Here is a 17,678-nt window from a genome sequence, read left to right on the forward strand (position 1 = left end):
ATTTCTGTTATTTTTCCCAATCCCTGGGAGTTTTCCAGGCCAGGCTGGAATACCCTGGTCTAATGGAAGGTGTCCATTAGATAAATGGGATAAATTATTTTCCAGGTCCTTCCAGCCCGAACCATTCCAGAGATTCAGTGATCCCATGGTTCTGTTTCTTCCCCAGGATATCTGCAGAGTTTGCAGGGATCCCTTCTGATCCCAGAAACCTTCCTGTCCTAATTCCTGTTGGGACAGAAAACGGGGAAATGGGAAAGAGAAACCTGCAGGAAAACCTTTCTGGTGGGGCTTTGCCATCTGAAGGAAAACCGGGAAGAGGGGGGATCCAGGAAAAGCAGATGGAAGGGGTTTGGATTGTGGATATCCAGGATGACACCAAAAGGAACTCCAGGAGATTTGTGATTCAACTGATATTTATTGGAATTCCAGCCTGGATCCCCTCACGAGTGCACTGTGATTTGGTGGGTGGCTGCTTTGTTCCAGGTTTTTGGGAAAATACAAATAATCCAAGGAATGTGCAAGTGCCCCTGTGTCAAAGGGTCCTCCTGGTAAAGAAAAATGACCTGGAAATGGAAAACATCCTGGGAAAAACGACACGAATCTGGGAATTATTCCCTGCACTTTGCTTTGGGGGAAGCGTTATCCAACCCAAGTGGAGGAAAGCTCCAAATGGAGCTCTTATCTCAGTCCTTGGGACAGGAATGTGGCACTCGAGTCCCTAAAAAGGCCTGGAAAATCCCAGCCCTAAGGATGCACTTCCAGCGCTGCCTCTTCCCTGTGGGGCTGTGTTTTCCCTGCTCCTGGATGCATCTCCCTCAAAGCCATCCTGGTTTTTGGGCCCCTTCCCAGGAGAAGGGCAGCGTGTGATCCGAGACGGGAATTCTCCCTGCGCCAGCTGACACCGCCTGGATGCTTGAGCTTCCCTAAAGCCACATCCTCAGCTCTAAATATAAACCTGGGCTTATCTTTGCGTGACAAAGGCCAGGGGGGCCATCCAGCCTGGAAAAGCGAGCTGGGAATGTCACTCAGGAGCTGGGAATGTCACTCGGGATGGACCTGGCAAGGACCAAATCCATCGGAGCACCTGGATCATAACCCAGACTCCCCCTTGTCCCCTGCACAGCAAAAATGTTTGAGCCAGCGCCAGGCTCGGCCTAAACCCCCCAAAATCTCTTTTCCATGGAAGTGTTAATTGGGAACAATGCTGGATCCAAGGGCAGGATCCAAAATAGCCGGGGCCAGTCTTGTCCTTTTATAGCCGTGGCCCCATTGTGAGCGGTGGCATGTGACAGGTCTGGGAGGGACAATGTGGCACTTCCAGAGGGGATAAAGACCCGCTCCAGCCCGGGATTTTTCCTGCAGCAGCTCCTCTTGCCTGCCTTTCCGACCCTCTCCTTCTCTCCTTCCCACATCAGCCATGGCTCCCAAGAAGCCCGAGCCTAAGAAGGCCGAGCCTAAGAAGGAAGAGCCCAAACCGGCGCCTAAGCCGGCGGAACCAGAGCCCAAAAAAGAAGTGGAATTTAACCCAGCTTCGGTCAAAGTAGGTGGATTGATCCTGTGGTGGCGTTGGAGCTGGTGGAGGAGCTGGATACTGGGAATTGATATCCTCAAAAATTAGCTGGGAATTGGGTTTGGGCCGAAAAGTGAAAATGTGAATGTCCCGTGAGGGATAAACACTGCAAGGCACAGGAGGATTTCTTTGTGAGGCATTGTCCTTTGGGAATTGTCCTCTGGGGAAAATGATTGCCCTTTGGGAATGGTCCTTTGGGGAAAATGATTGCCCTTTGGGAAAGGGCATTGGCTTTGGGAATTGTCCTCTGGGGAAAAGGATTGTCCTTTGGGAATGGTCTTTTGGGGAAAAGGATTTCCCTTTGGGAAAGGGCATTGGCTTTGGGGATTGTCCTTTGGGGAAAAGGATTGTCTTTTGGAAATTGTCCTTTGGGAGAGGGCATTGCCTTTGGAGAAAGAAGAGGAGCTTTGCAGGATCTCTTTTTAGCGGGAATTCGGAGTAGGCAATCACAGAATCAGGGAATCCCAGAATCCTGGAGTGGTTTGGATTAGGACAGACCTTCAATCCCGTCCCATCCCATGGGCAGGGAGCTCCCACTGTCCCAGGCTGCTCCAAGCCCCAATGTCCAGCCTGGCCTTGGACACTTCCAGGGATCCAGGGGCAGCCACAGCTGCTCTGGGAATTCCATCCCAACCCCTCCCCACCCTCCCAGCCAGGAATTCCATCCCAAAATCCCATCTCTCTTCCACTTTGAAGCCATTCCCTGTGTCCTGTCCCTCCAGGCCTTGTCCCCAGTCCCTCTCCAGCTCTCCTGGAGCCCCTTCAGGCCCTGGCAGGGGCTCTGAGCTCTCCCTGGAACCTTCCCTTCTCCAGGGGAACATTCCCAACTGATAAATATCCCTGGATCCTCAAAGAGCAGTTTCCCCTCAGGAAAACATGGGAATTATGCGAGAAAGGGAATAAGTTGCTTTGTCTCCTCGTTGATTGAATCCTTCTTCTCTTCCACGTGGGACCAAGGTCCCGCAGCTCAGGAGTCGGGACAAATCCTGGAAGGGCGTTTTCCTGCCTTATCCCAAATTCCCTGTAAATCTTTATAGATTGGTGAAAAATGCAATGATTTGTAACACATCAAGAAATCAAGGAATACCAAGGAATTCGGTTTTGGGGAAGTTTTGAAGGGAATAACTCCAGAACAATTCCATGACCTTGAAAAAGAGATTTGTGATGGGATCCAGCTCTCTGCAGCACCTCCGTGCTCAACATTCCAGCTCTGGAAAAGGACAGGGACAAAGGGAATTAATTCCCTTGGGGGCACAGGGAGCTCCAGCCAGGACACTGTGACTTTGCGGGAATATCCACTGGGATTCTGGGACATTGTGGGATCCAGGGCAGCAGGGATGAGTTGTCTTTAAAAAAAAAACCCCAAACCCAAATTGGCATCACTCAAAAAAAAATCTTTCTTTTTTAATCAAAACAATTCACGCTCCACACATTCCTTTTTATCTTGGAAAAGAATGAATTCCTGCATTTTTAAAAATTACTCTGCACAATTTGGGAAAATTCTTATTTTTCGTGGAAATATTTATTTTTCCCTTCAGCACAATTTGGAATTTTGAAGGCTACATGTATTATAAATATTATATAAATTACAGAGTTCTTATCCCACTTTGAAGGTGCTAAAAGTTTGTCTGGAATTCCCAAACAATAAACAAATCCCAATCCAGTGCTGCTGTGAAAACATCCCTTCAACTCTGCAGGGAATATCCCATTCCCAAATACTTGATCATGGAAATTGGGAAGTACAGAGTTGGAGTCTGGGGCATTTTTTTTCCCAACCTCATAGAAAGGGGAGGAGATATTTCCTAGAGAATTTTCCTGGGAATTCTTTAATTTGATCAGGAATGCCATTGTGTGTTTGTGCAAATTCCTGTTCCGTAACTCCAGCTCTGCTGGAGCCCAGAATCCCTTCCCAATGTTTGGAAAAATGCTTCAATGAGGGTTGGAATTCTCCAATTATCCCAATTTCTGCACTGCAGGATGAAATCCATTCTCATTTCCATAAACTATGGATAAAAAAAAGTAGGAAAAACAACCTTGTATCCAAACAAAATGTTCAAAATTAATCATTTTATGGGAATGTCTCAAATGATTTCTGTTTATTCCCAGATTTTATTGGTTGTGTTTGGAATTTTGAGACTTTTTCATTTTTTAACCACTAAAAAGTCTCAAAATATTCCTGTGGTAGGGAAAGGTGTTCCTTGTTTGATTTTCCCACCTCTCCCTGTCCTGATAATGATCCCAGGATTTTATTTGGCACCTGGAATTACATCAGATTTTCCCCATGTTTTTTCCTCTCACCTTCGGATGATCCTGGTCTGTTTTTTGTGTCTGTTGGGATGTCAGTTCCAGGGCCCTAAATGTGGGATCCATCCCTTACCTAAAGCCATTATCCCAAATTTTTGGTGTTTCTCACACTCACATTCGCATTGGATTTGAGCCAATGATCTGAAATTTTCAACGTTCCAAAGATTTCCCAAATTTCCGAGAGTGGGTGCAATTGGATGTTGTTTGCAGCTCATCCAAAAGAGGTTCTGAGGGATTTATTTCTGCTTTTTCCAGAAGAGTTGGGCTCATTCCTTGAAAAGCATTTTTTTAAGGAAGTGTTTTCCTAGGATGATCCCTGTACTTTTTATTTTGAGGAATAAACTGTCCTACAAAAATTGAGCTAAAAATTTGTCTTTTCCTTACATTTAATTCATTCCCACCTGGAAGCTCCTCTAATAGGGAGGCGCACTTTCCTGGGAATATATTTTGCTTCCATGAAAAATTATCTGAAAAATGGGATTAATTTATGATTTTTCAGGACACAGAAAGCGGGAAAGGCTCCTCGAGCTTTAACCACGGGAAAATGGACCATTGGATTTAAATCCCCAATAATGAACAGGGAGAAAATCTCTGGAATTTCATCCGTCCCTTGGGATGGTGCCAGATTCCTAAATCTGGGTGGGCTGAGTCACCCTTGGGAGACGCTGAGCCGGGATAAAGGGAGATGAGAGGGGAATTTGGGAATTTGGGCGCAGGCATTTCAGTGGCTAAAGTTGGATGAGGTGACGTTGCTCCAGGTCTGGTGACTGGGATCAAAATCCACGTGGAGACAGCTGGGATACGTGAGGACCGGGAAGGGACACGGTTTTCCATAGAGAGTTTTCCACCTTTCCCACGTTTTCCTGGGGAAAAAGCAGCCAGGAATTGTTTTTGGGGGGCGCTGGAATCTCAAGGCCGTGTGGAATCTGTTGTCCCTGCAAAGTCCTGCTGGGATACCGGAATGGAAAAAGCTTCTTCCCTTTTTCTGCATGAAAAGATGGAAAAGCGTCCATGGTGGGAGCAGCCGGGGAAAACAGGGATGGTGCAGCACCAGGAATGGGGAATCCTGCTGGATCTGCCTGTTCAGCCGCAGAGTCTGGAGCGTTCCACAGGCAGAAGGGCCGCACGTGAGGCTGGGAAAAGGGAAGCTTCTCTTGGGATGGACGGGCTGATTTTGGGAGAGATGGATTGAACTGTTCAGTTTAACCCCACCCCAGGGATGGGGTAATTCCAACTGCCAGGCCCCAGCAAGTCCCCTCTATCCTCAGGCACTTCCAACTCCTGAAAAATCCAGCTCCTTAAAAATCCTGCCCCAGGAGCTGGAGCTCTTCAAAATGTCCCTGGAAGTGTCCTGAAAAATAAACAGGAATGAGCTGCCCAAGAGGCACCGGGATAACGGGATAGTGGGATAATGGGATAATGTGGTGACAGGAGAGCTCTGCTTTTGTTTCCCAACTCCAGCAGGCATGGCATTCCCAAAAATAATCCCTCTCTAACCCAGTCCCACTTCCAAAGGGGCCAAAAACTTCCCTGCAGAAAACGATAGAATCCCAGAAGTTTTGGGTTGGAAGGGACCTTAGGGATCATCCCAATCCACCCCTGCCATGGCAGGGACATTTCCCACTGTCCCAGGCTGCTCCAAGCCCTGTCCAGCCTGGCCTTGGGCACTGCCAGGGATCCAGGGGCAGCCACAGCTGCTCTGGGAATTCCTTTCCACTCCCTCCCCACCCTCCCAGCCAGGAATTCCTTCCCAATCTCCCATCCATCCCTGCCCTCTGGAATTCTAAGAGCTGACAGAAAATGAGGAATAATTTTGTGGGGTTTTTATGCAGCAGCAGCCTCTGCTTGACCTTGACAGAGACTCTGCTCCATATTCCTATTCCGGAAGTATTTTGCTTTGGAATCAAAGCTGGAATTAAGGGTTGGTTTCTGTTTTTACTTCCCTTTCCTTCGGAGGGCTGGAGCTGTTGGAGCCTGGATCAATGTTTGTCCCCGGGCACTGGAGGAGTTTATATCCATCATAATTACTGGGGAAAGTGATGGGAGAGGGGATGATGGGAACGTTGTGTATTAACAGGATTAAAAAGGTTTTAGTGGAAGAAAAAGCCCCACATGATGGTGAAATCCAAATGTAACCTCAACCCCAGGATCCTGGTCCTGATGGTTTTCCTGGCCTCTTTCCAGCTCCTGCATTTCTGTCTCCTGAAGCAGTGTCCCAAGGGAACAGTAAAAAAAAACCCCAAAACAACAACAACAACAACAACAAAAACCCCAAACAAACAACTGCCCTTCAAAAAACCCCACAAAAAACCCTAACCCCTTAAAACCCCCCCAAAAAAAACCCCAAAACCCCTAACCCCTTAAACCTCCCCCAAAAAAACCCGACAAAAACCCCTAACCCCTTAAAACCCCCCCAAAATAACCCACAAAAACCCCTAACCTCTTAAACCTCCCCCAAAAAACCCCACAAAAAACCCTAACCCCTTAAACGCCCCCCAAAAACCCCACTAAAACCCCTAACTCCTTAAAACCCCCACCAAAAAACCCACTAAAACCCTTAACTCCTTAAAACCCCCCAAAAAACCCCACAAAAACCCCTAACCCCTTAAAAACCCCCCCAAAAAAACCCCACAAAAACCCCTAACCCCTTAAACCCCCCCCAAAAAAACCCCCAAAAACCCCTAATCCCTTAACCGCCCCCCCAAAAAAAAAACCCCAAAACCCCTGAAATTCAACCTCCCTTTCCTCCCAAACGATCCCTGCCATGAAAATCCTGCTGTTCATCCCCGGATTCCTCGGTGTCCTATGAAAAACCAGGAATGTTGTTTCGCTCCTGGAAGGGCTCCATTGTCTAAATGCTTCTGACTGCTGGGTGACAACAGATTTATTCATAGGACTGATGTCAGGCTTAGCTATGCCTGGCTTAGCGCGGAGTGACGGGGTTTATTGGGATTGATAAAAATTCCAGGAGATTGGAAGCTGTGAATGACGTCAGCGGGGCCAAGGGTGGAGGTATCCTTCCTGGAGCCTCCAGGACAAAACCAGGGAAAGAATCCAGCAGCATCAGGATCCAGCTGATGCCATCAGGTGATGATTCCCTAAAGCCAGGATTGCTGGAGATGAGGAAAGCTGGAATCACGCTGGTGGAAAGGTTTGGATTTGGAGCTTTGATATCCTCACAGAATGTGTCGCCTTGTCTACACATCAGAGCAGGACAAAAATGGGAATTTCCCTGTCTCCCGTATGGATTTGGGTCAAACCTCAGCACTGGGAGCCTTGGGGAGAGGGAGGCTTGGATGGGAATGTCCCAGCTTTAAAACCTCCATTCCCAATGGAAAAAATGCCAGGGAAAACTCAGTCTGAAGAAGGAGGAGATCCCTTTTGCTGGGATATTTCCCACAAAAAAAAAGTCCCAAGGGAAGCCATCCTGGTGTCCCTCCAAGGGAAAGGAGAATGAGTCATGGACCCAAGGGTGGAAAAGTCCTCAAAGATCGTCAGATCCAACAATTAATCCAGCACTGCCGAGGCCACCATTGTCCCCAGGTGCCACATCCACATGGATCTTGAATCCCTCCAGGAATGGGGCCTCCAGCTCTGCCATGGGCAGCTGTGCCAGGCCTGGACAGCCTTTTCCGGGGAGATTTTTTCCCAATATCCAACCTGAACCTCTGCCGTGACCAAGTGTCCAAGGCCGGGTTGGGCAGAGCTTGGAGCAGCCTGGGGTAACGGGAGGTGAATCCTTCACGGACCTCCCAAAACCCCCAGGATAATAAAACTGAGACTAAACCAATTTCTTCTTATCCGAGTAGTTTTTCCATTTCTTATCAGTTTTCTTATCTTGTTTTTGTCTCCTGCAGGTGGAATTCAGCCCTGACCAGATCGAAGGTGAGGGAGATTTTTCTCTTCTGGGCTCAGTAAATCCATCCCTGGGAAGTGCTGGGATGAGCAGGGCTGGGGTATTGGAACAACTTTGGGAAGGCTGAGCTTTAATTCCTGGCTTTTCTTCCTCTCCTCCTCAAAATCCTTCCCTCCAAAAGAAAAGCGGGGAATTCTCGTCCCATTTCCAGGAGTTCCACTCCCCAAACCAGCCCAAACACAGGTTTTTCTTTAGGAAAAAAACACCAGTACCAATATTTTCAAAGGAAAACCCTCAGCTCTGCTTCAGATAATTTTTCCTGCCTTCCATCAGAGCCTAATGTGTTCCAGCTCTCCCGAATCCAGCAAATAACACCAGGCATGGAATTTCTCCATCCTTTCAAAGCCAAACATCAGCATCAGTTTCCAAACCCTTTGTCCCAGCTCAGGAAACTGATCCCAAAACCTCCTGCCTGAAGTCCTGGGAACGCCGGGACTGCAGCTGTCCCCTTTCTCCTCAAAAATCAGCCTGGGTTTTATGGGATAATTGATGGATGGAATCAAACATCTGGCAGGATTTGCCTTTGGTCTTTAAACCCTTGGGAGAGCCCCTAAAAGATGGGATCAGGGAAGGGGTTAATTAGAGCAGGGGAAAATCAATCAGAGGGATGTTTAATTATCACCTCCCTTCGTCATCCCCTGCTGACCCGAGGAGGATCCAGGGCTCTCACAGGAAGACTGGATGTTTCCCAATTTGTCAGCTGATCCCAAAGCTGACAAATTCTTTTGGAATTCCCAAAGGAATTCCATCCTCTGGGTTGGGTATCCCTGGTCTATCACCACCGATTGGGGTTCTGGCAGCTGATTCCAAACGGAGGTGGTGGAGGAGAAACAGAAGCTGCAGCACCTCGAGGGCTTTGAAAACTCCCCAAATCCCTTCTTTTTTGCTAAGGAAAAGGTTGTGGGGAACAAAGGATTCCCTGAAAGGATTCGTGGGTGTTTTGGTGCCCAGAATGCGGCTCCACGAGAAGAATTGATGGTCTGGGGTGAAGCTTTGCGGAACACCCCCATTTTTACGTGTCCTGCCCCTCAGCCACGAGTGAAACCCATCCCTGGTGGCAGTGTCTGCTTTGAATCCTGGGTTTGGGCCTCTTCAGCTCCCAGAATTGCTGGAAAGCGGGGAAAAGGAGCTGTTCCAGACGGGCAGAGAGGCAGGGATTAGGAATCTGAAAATATCCAGAGAGTTCCTGGCCGGAGAGAGGGCAAAGGACACCGAGGGGGTTTAGGTGCATGGATGGGAATTTCATGGAGTCAGCAAATGCAAATGAAAAGATTAAAATAGCAGGGAAAAAGAAAAACAAACCAAAACAAATCAGCCCAAACCCTTGTAAATGGGATCTGTCAGGAATTTTGCTGGCTTGGGAATCCTCAGAAGATGGTGCTCAGCACTTGGTCCCAGGGAGTCGGAGAGCGGTGATGGATGAGGAGCTGAGGGAGGTGGGAATAGTCCCCGTTTTTTCCTCACCCACCTCGGCTGTGAGACCCCCCCGGAAAGGAGCTGGGAAGGGGTCTCTGCACCCATTCCACTGTCAGCAAGGAGCCCAGGAAAATCCACGATTGCCCTCTGCTGGAATGAGGGGCTGGAATGGGATCGGGGATCTGCCCAGGGACAGGAGGGAAAATCAGGAGAGAGAGGCAGGGAGGGGAAGAAAGAGAGGAGACTGGAAAGAGGAAAACGAGGGAATGTTAATTAGCCCCAAATGAGAAGGTGCAGTGTTGTTTGGAAGTGTTGGATGAAGAAGGAAATGAGGAAAATTGGAATGGAATGATCAAAGTGGAAAGGGAGGGAGAGAGGAGGAGAGGCAAATCCAGCGAAAGTCAAGGAAGGACAGAGGGAAAGAAGCAAAGGAAAAGAAAGAAAACAGGGGGAGATGGAATGAAGAGAAGGAATTGGGGAAGATGGAGAAAATCTGGGGTGCAGAGCGTGTGGCTGAAGGTTTGAATGGATCAGGATTTAGGGAAAAGATGATAATTTCCTGGAGTTTGGAAATGTGGGAGAGAAATAAAGGTGGAAAAGTATCAGCAGCACAAGGGCCAGATCCAGGGGTTTAAAGCCAAAGGGATTTTTGGGATCAGTTGTGGATGGTGCACTGGGAAGTCAAGGATAACAGTGAAGTTAAAGGATTAAGGATAAAGGCTAAAGGATGAAGTTAAAGGATAAAGGATAAAATAAAAGGATAAAGGATGGAGTTAAAGGATAAAGGATGAAATTAAAGGATAACAGTAAAGGATAACAGCCTGCTCTTGCTGCTCCCTGGGATCCTCCTCTGACCCTGCAATTCCAGCAGGGAAAGGAGAGCCTGAGGAACTGGAGTGTCTGGGGAAGTGTCTGCTGGATCCTGCATGAGAATCGTGGAATCATTCCATTTTGAAAGGATCCTTAAGACCGCTGATCCCAACCTTTACATCAACATTCCCAATGCCTTCAAGCACCACATCCATCCGAAATCAGTGGTGGAAAGGAGAACCTCTCCCATGGGAATGCTCTTACCAGGATCCTGCTCCTCACAGTTGTGAGGGATTCCCTTTAGGGAGATGAAAAACCTCTGAACCTGGCAGGAGATCCAGTCTGTTCCCGGTTCCTGAGGGAATAGCAAACCCTATTCCCTAGATCCTTCCCTGGGAGCACCTCTGGATGCTGTGTCCAGCTCTGGATCCTCAGCACAGCAGGGACAGGAGCTCCTGGAGCTGAGCAAGGGCCTGGAGCATCTCGGTGCCCAGGAAAGCCTGAGGGAGCTGGGGCTGCTCAGCCTGGAGAGGAGCCCCAGCTGAGAGGGGCCTCAGCCCTGGGTGTCCCTGTGTGCTCCTGAGTGTCCTTGGGTGTCCCCATGTGTTCCTGTGTGTCCCTGGTGTCCCTCGGTATCCCTGTGTATTCCTGGGTGTCCCTGTCTGTCCCTGGGTGTCCCTGTGTGTCTCTGTCTGTCCCTGTGTGCTCCTGAGTGTCCCTGGGTGCCCCTGTGTGCTCCTGAGTGTCCCTGGGTTTCCCTGTGTGCTCCTGAGTGTCCCTGGGTGTCCCCATGTGTGTCCCTGAGTGCAGGGAGGGGCAGAGCAGGGCCAGGCTCTGCTCCAGGGCCCAGCGATGGCACCAGAGCCACGGGCAGAATTCCTGATCCCAGGAATTCTCCTGGCACAGGAGGCAGAGCTTCTGCCCTGGGCAGTGCCCAGCCCTGAGCAGAGAGCAGAGAGGCTGTGGGATCTCCCTCACCGGGGATATTCCAGAACTGTCAGGATGTAATCCTGAGCCCTGTGCTCTGGGATGGCCCTGCTGGAGCAGGGAGGTGCCACCTGTGACCCACCCTGCTCCCTTCCAACCCAACCCATCCTGGAATTCTGGGATAAGGTTTTCCCTACACCTGCACCCTCCCCCACCAATACACAGCTTGTTGGGTGACAATCCCAGTATTTTTTCCTGGCCTGGCTCATTTCCAGCTCCTAGAGGTGCTCCTGGAGCTCCGGGCACTGGGTCAGTGCTCTCAAAGTATCCAACGTTTAATCCAAGGTGCGGTTCTCCCATCAGCAGAGCTGCTGACGGATCCTGGGCCTTCCTGAGTGCTCCTGAGCAGCTGGAAAACTCCCAAGGCCAATGATTTCTCCTGGTTTCCACACTTTCTGATGTTCACTGAGACGGAAATACCACGGGAGAAGCATTTGACCTCTCCGATTCCATTCCTTGGTGGAACCGGAAAATGCAGGGAAGGAGGAACGCAAACATCGGAGATAACGAAGCTCATCCAAATTTTTCCCAAACCACAAAATGAAACGGTCAGGCAGCTAGCGAGGGAAAGGTTTCGATTGGATTTATCTTTTGTCCGGGGGAGCACGGAATGAATTTCTCCTGACCTTTTTCCCTTCCAGAATTTAAGGAAGCGTTTTCCCTCTTCGACCGGACCCCCAAGTCGGAGATGAAAATCACCTACGCCCAATGTGGGGACGTCCTGAGGGCTTTGGGGCAGAACCCGACCCAGGCTGAGGTCATGAAATTGCTTGGCAGACCCAAACCCGAAGGTTGGTGGCCTCCTCCGTTTGTTTTGGGAAAGGGCACTCCCAGAATTATTCCTGGAGAAGGTGAGGTCGCTGTTTTCTGGGTGCGGAGTAACTCAGGATTTGGAGCAGCCTCTGAAATTGCCAGCAGAAAGGGAGGAAAAATTGGTCTGGAAGTCAAGATAATTGTCCCAAATTGAGAAGAATTAATTAATTTAACAGCCCTGGGCATCAATGTGTTTTAAAATGACTTTTTTTTTGCCTTTTAAAATTGCATTTATGGAGGAATTCATGTGTTTTTCCTAAAAACACTGATTATTTCCAACACATCCAGAGAAACAAAGGGATAACCTGGATGTAAGGACATGGATTGTTCCACAAAGATGGGTGGGAATGATTGCAATGATATCCTTCTGTATTCCATATTTCCACGTTCTTCTCTCTTTTTATCCAGTGTTTATCCCCACATTTCTGTGCTCATGCTGGGTATCCCATCATTATTCCCAGCTCTCCCAGAATCCAACAAACCTTCAATTTCCACGCTCTTCTCTCCTTTTATCCAACATTTATCACCACAGATCTTCCCCCTCCCCCCCCCCCCCCCCCCCCATGGTGGGTATCCCATTGTTATTCCCACCTCTCCCAGAATCCCCCCAAACTTCCATTTCCAGTATCTTTTCTCCCTTTATCCAACATTTATCACCACAGTTCTGCCCTTACAGTTGATATTCCATGGTTATTCCCAACTCTCCCAGAATCCAACAAACCTTCAATTTCCACGCTCTTCTCTCCCTTTATCCAACATTTATCACCACAGATCTTCCCCCCCCCCCATGGTGGGTATCCCATTGTTATTCCCAAATCTCCCAGAATCCCCCAAAACTTCCATTTCCAGGCTCATTTCTCCTTTTATCCGACATTTATCACCACAGATCTTCTACCCCACGGTGGGTATCCCATCGTCATTCCCAGAATCCCCCCAAACGTCCATTTCCCCTGGGTTTTCCAGAGATGAATTCCAAGATGATCGACTTCGAGACCTTCCTGCCTATGCTCCAGCACATTGCCAAGACCAAGGACACGGGAACCTACGAGGACTTCGTGGAAGGGCTCCGGGTGTTCGACAAGGAGGGGAACGGGACTGTCATGGGAGCCGAGCTCCGCCACGTCCTGGCCACGCTGGGTGAGGAAAACCTTCCCTTGGGAATTTCCATCCTTCCCTTTCTCCCTCCCTCTTTTCCCTTCACGTTTTAGCTCTCCTATAAATATCTCATTCCCATCACCATAAAATTATCCCAGAATTTCCAACCCCGCCTATTCCCTTGGTTTGTTCCCATTTTTCTGCGCTTCCAAGGGGCGCTTCCATCCCTCCCTTCTCCTGTCCCTCCCTCCTTCCTGTTCTGTTGGATTTCTCCAATAAATATTAAATTCCCATAAATCATCCCAACATTGCCAATCCAAATTATTCCCTTGGTTTGTCTTTGTCCTGCTTCACCAAAATGAAGACTTGCAAACCAATAGGCACCAAATGTTTAAATCATAAAATTAAATTCAATTAAATCCACCCACCACTGATCCATACCAAAGACCCCAAATTTGACCTTGGAATCTTCCGGAACCTCAGACTCAGAGAGGAATTGTGTTTTCACCGAGAGTTTTTTCATCAGGACTTGGTTAAAACTGACCTGAACCTTCAAGATTCGGCGCTTAGGCCAAGCTTATTCTTAGGAAAATGAGTTATGCACATAATATCCTACGGGTTTCCATGTTTTTCCCGTCTTTCTGGATTTTGGATCAAATTTACTCTCAAATTTGGATCCAGATTTGGGTCAAGTTTGGAATTTGGATCAAGTTTGCAACTCCACAAGAAGCTTTTCCCATGGTCAGCACCCCAAATTTCCCCCAAGGAGAAATGTCCCCCTCTTCTCTCTCACTCCCATTTGTCTTCTTCAGGAGCTTCCTAAATTCCTGAACTGGGGATTTTGATCCAGGGATTTTGTTTTCCATGCAGGGGAGAGGCTGACTGAGGAGGAAGTGGATAAATTGATGGCTGGGCAGGAAGATGCCAACGGCTGCATCAACTACGAAGGTGGGTGGGACCCCTGAAAACTTTCTTAAAATATTCCCAAGAAAGTTTAGATCCATGGAAAATCGGGGGCAAAATTTCCAAATTTTAGACAATTCTGGGTCCATAACTCTTCTGATAAATCCCATCCATGAAAGGTTTATTATGTTTCCCACAGGATAACTGATCCTTCTTTCCCTCTTTTTTCCAGCTTTTGTGAAACACATCATGGCAAACTGAGCCCAGGTGAGTGTCCTCTGCCCTGGATTTCCAAGTCCTTGTTCCTTTAGGATTGACTGGAAACTTCCAAGAAAAAATATTTTCCATGTGCATTTAAAAATCCCTGCTCCCAATCTCCTAAAAAAAACAAGGAAATAGAATTGAGCTAATGAGAGGGGGGGCGGGGAAATAGAAGCAAAAGAGAAGATAAGAAGGATGAGATAAGAAGGAATCAGGAATGTTTACACCACTGGCAGTATAATTAGTGGTTTTTCATAAATCTTGCTCCCACCATCTCCTGACAATGGATTGATTTTCCAGGAAAAGGCCGGAGCTTTGTCCAACACATCCAAACCACAGCACCACCGAGGGCATCTCTGTCTCACCCTCACAAAGGAGCTGGGCTTTGTTTCCAGGATTTCCTGAGCAAGGTTTATCTCATTTTACTGGAAAAGGTGCCCGCTGCCTTTGTCTGGCATTCCCTGGGTTTTCTCCCCACTCAGCTCTTGGGGAAGGAGTTGACCAATCCATCTGATCTGATATCCCAGGAAAAGCTGCACTCAGATTAGGTCTGGATGTTTTGGGTTTGCTTTGTTTGTTTTTAGTCTTTTCCAGCGGCTCGGGTTTATTTTTAGGCCTGGTTTTGGTTTGGTTTTGAAGCTGACCTGGCTGTGCTGCGGTGACTTTTGTTTCTGGGTTAAGTAGGGGTCACATCCAGGTTTTTCGGGAATTCTGTTCCAAGATATAACTTAACAAAATATAAACAAGCTAAAAAAATAACCAGATTTGGTACTTTTTTTTTCCCTTTATTTCTATTTTTACCCTATTAGAATCCATTTTTTTACCCTTAAGGCATTTACCTTTGACCTTGGACTTTTCCAACTGGTTCCCAGTTTTTGATACCAATGATCAGGAGCCTTGGTGAAATCCCAATCCGTGGTCTCTGCCTGTTGTTCAGGGATATTTTCAATCCTTAATCCAAACCCACTGCCCTGGGAAATTCCCATTCCAATGGGAACCAATGTCAGCCACCAGAGAAGAAAAGGGAGCACAGAAAGCTTTGTTTGTCACAGGAAAAAAGTTCCAGTTCCACAGGGAAGCTGGAAAACTGGAACAGGATTGGAAAGCAATTCCAAGGGTCTTTGATGGGTTTGGAAAGGGAGCTGGGAGCTTGTGATTCCCAGGAAACCAACATTCCTGGGATTTGCTGATGAGCCTCGGTGGGGTCATCCAGTGGTGGCCCTCCCACCCCTGCTGTGGGACTCTTGGAATATTTAGGGAAAGCCAAATGGAATTGATGCCTTGTGCAGGCTGCCCTGGAACAGAGGCTGGGCAGAGCTAAAGAATAAAGCAGGGATTTATTCCAAGGATCTCCTCCATGGATGCACCTTGGGCAGCACAAGAGCCCAGCCAGGGCTGCACCCAAGATCAACCCAAATGGTCCCAAAATGCACGAGCGCTCCCGGGGTCTCTCCCTTGGCTCAGCTCTGCTCCATTTGCACCTTGCAGTTCATTGTCCCGTTCCAGCTTTAGCCCAGGCACTCCCACCCTGCTTGTTTTTCTCTCTGCAGCCCACGCTGTTTGTGCTCCTGGGCTGAGCTTTGGATCATTTGTCCTTGGTGCCCAGCTGGAGCAGGAATTGTTTTGTCTCCCTGCTCTGTGCAGAGAGCTCAGCATCCCCTGATGTGAACCCAGCCCCACACACTAAAGCAGCACAGAACCTGAAAATAGAAAAGCTGAACCTGAGGCATCAGAATGTCCACCCTGCAAGGAGTGAAGCCCCTTTGCCACAGGATCTGAACTCGGTGGGAATGTGCAGCTGAGCCCCGAAATTCAGCCCCTTCCCTGTGGAAATGGAACTGGAACAGCTCCATCTCTTGGCCATTCCTGTGGGATGGAGGGAAGAGAAAGCTGCATCTCTGTATCAGGATGAAACCGGGCCTTTCCTTTTCTCCTGATTTCCCGAGGGAATTGGAACTATCTTATGTGGAATTTTCTTACCTGGATTGGCTCCAGGTGTTGGGGACTGATTCCCATGTTTTCTCCATCACTGAGCATGGGATTGTGGGACTGGGATGATTCCCAGTGTTTTGGCAGCTCTAGTTGTTGATAAGCTGAGGATGATTCCTGGTGGAATTGTTTGTTCCTTCTTTTTTCCGCTAATTCTTAAAAAATGTCTTTATCTTTCAGGACAAGATAAGCACCGAGAATTCCAGATACAGGCCTTGGATTTCCATCTGCTGGAATTTCTCTTTGCTTTCCAGCCTAGATTCCCATTCCAGAGCTCCAAAACATGCCTCAATCCCTCAAGATATTTGGATATTTTTTGTTTAGTTTGCCTTGTTCCTCCATGGGAAGAGGGTGGATCCTGTGGAGATCCAACGGAAGAAACTGGAACGTGAGCTATGAATCCCTGGGAAATTCTTTAGGATGAAGGATAGGAACAGAAATACAAAATTGAGGAAAAGGGAAGAATTATTTTCTTGAATAAATCCATCAAAAAAAAGATTGATCCCTTTTCCATCCCTAACTCCCCCTTTTCTCTGTGTTTGTGGGACATCAGTATAAATCCCAGGAATATCATTCAGCCTTAGGGAACAGCTGTGGAATTCCCAGAAATTAGCCACAAACAGAACCTTGCTGATGCTTTTTCCTCTGCTTTGGATGATGGAAAATTCAGGATATAAAAGTAAAAAAAAAAAATCCCAAATTAAAGCAAAATTTGCTAAAATACATCTTTTCTCCATGAGGATTCCTTCCCACTCCAATAATTTCCCTGGGAAACAAGGAAAAGTCTTCCCCAAAGGAAAATTGGAAGTTCTTCTAATAAACACACCTTGGTCCTGGAGTTTTTGCAGTAAAAAATGGGATTTTCCGTGTCTTTGTTTCCTCACTGTTTCTGTGTCTGTGTGAGGGAAGGGGAAAAGGGAAAGAAATCCTGAGAAAAATCTCAGCAGAGGCCAAGGGAAGTTGAGAAGCATGGAAAATCACATGGATTAGGAGAGCTCCTTTTCTGGGGAATAATAATTGAAAAAGTAAGGGGGAAAAAAATCTCCTGAGGCTGGAAAAAGGAGAGGCCAGGAGCTGGTAGAGTTTTTTAGGGAATGCCAGAGAACCTGGATATACGCAGAAGTCCAGGAGCAGAGGAGGTTGTTAAAACAGGGAAATTCCAAATTTAATGTAGGAAAGATCAGTGGAGCATCGGAATTCTGGGATACAAATGGATGGGAATGACTGAGCAGGTCAGGTCATTCCCACAGAGGATGGAAAAGAGAGCACCGACTGTCCCAGGGAAAAAACAGAAAGGAAAATCATCAGGGAGAGCAAATCAGAATAAATAAGGAATATCCCTTCCCTTCCCTTCCCTTCCCTTCCCTTCCCTTCCCTTCCCTTCCCTTCCCTTCCCTTCCCTTCCCTTCCCTTCCCTTCCCTTCCCTTCCCTTCCCTTCCCTTCCCTTCCCTTCCCTTCCCTTCCCTTCCCTTCCCTTCCCTTCCCTTCCCTTCCCTTCCCTTCCCTTCCCTTCCCTTCCCTTCCCTTCCCTTCCCTTCCCTTCCCTTCCCTTCCCTTCCCTTCCCTTCCCTTCCCTTCCCTTTTCCTCCATTTTTCCCCCTTTTCCCTTTCCT

The 17,678-nt window shown here is 47.9% G+C and overlaps 1 protein-coding gene across 2 annotated transcripts; it reads left to right on the forward strand.

The window, feature by feature from the left end:
• Window positions 1–1,347: 1,347 nt before the first annotated feature.
• On the forward strand, window positions 1,348–16,933 carry MYL3 (myosin light chain 3). 2 transcript variants are annotated; one of them, XM_038129402.1, is made up of 7 exons: window positions 1,348–1,540; window positions 7,732–7,759; window positions 11,645–11,794; window positions 12,780–12,953; window positions 13,782–13,859; window positions 14,047–14,081; window positions 14,376–14,834. In XM_038129402.1, exons 1-6 carry the CDS (start codon window positions 1,418–1,420, stop codon window positions 14,073–14,075), a joined length of 582 nt encoding a protein of 193 aa, XP_037985330.1. In that variant the 5' UTR covers window positions 1,348–1,417; the 3' UTR covers window positions 14,076–14,081; window positions 14,376–14,834. The 2 variants fall into 2 exon arrangements, with proteins under 2 accessions (XP_037985330.1, XP_037985329.1); XM_038129401.1 differs by lacking the exon at window positions 14,376–14,834 and adding an exon at window positions 16,245–16,933 and having other exon boundaries at window positions 1,349–1,540.
• Window positions 16,934–17,678: the final 745 nt, after the last annotated feature.

This window comes from Motacilla alba, chromosome 2 (assembly GCF_015832195.1).
Source record: "Motacilla alba alba isolate MOTALB_02 chromosome 2, Motacilla_alba_V1.0_pri, whole genome shotgun sequence".
NCBI classification, from domain to species: domain Eukaryota; kingdom Metazoa; phylum Chordata; class Aves; order Passeriformes; family Motacillidae; genus Motacilla; species Motacilla alba.

What these genes read in the sequence shown, in the direction of transcription:
- MYL3 (XM_038129402.1), top strand. Translation starts at nt 1,418, where the DNA reads ATGGCTCCCAAGAAGCCCGAGCCTAAGAAGGCCGAGCCTAAGAAGGAA. An exon ending in TTAACCCAGCTTCGGTCAAA is followed by an intron (nt 1,541 to 7,731) that starts GTAGGTGGATTG and finishes TGTCTCCTGCAG; the next exon opens with GTGGAATTCAGCCCTGACCA. An exon ending in CAGCCCTGACCAGATCGAAG is followed by an intron (nt 7,760 to 11,644) that starts GTGAGGGAGATT and finishes TTTCCCTTCCAG; the next exon opens with AATTTAAGGAAGCGTTTTCC.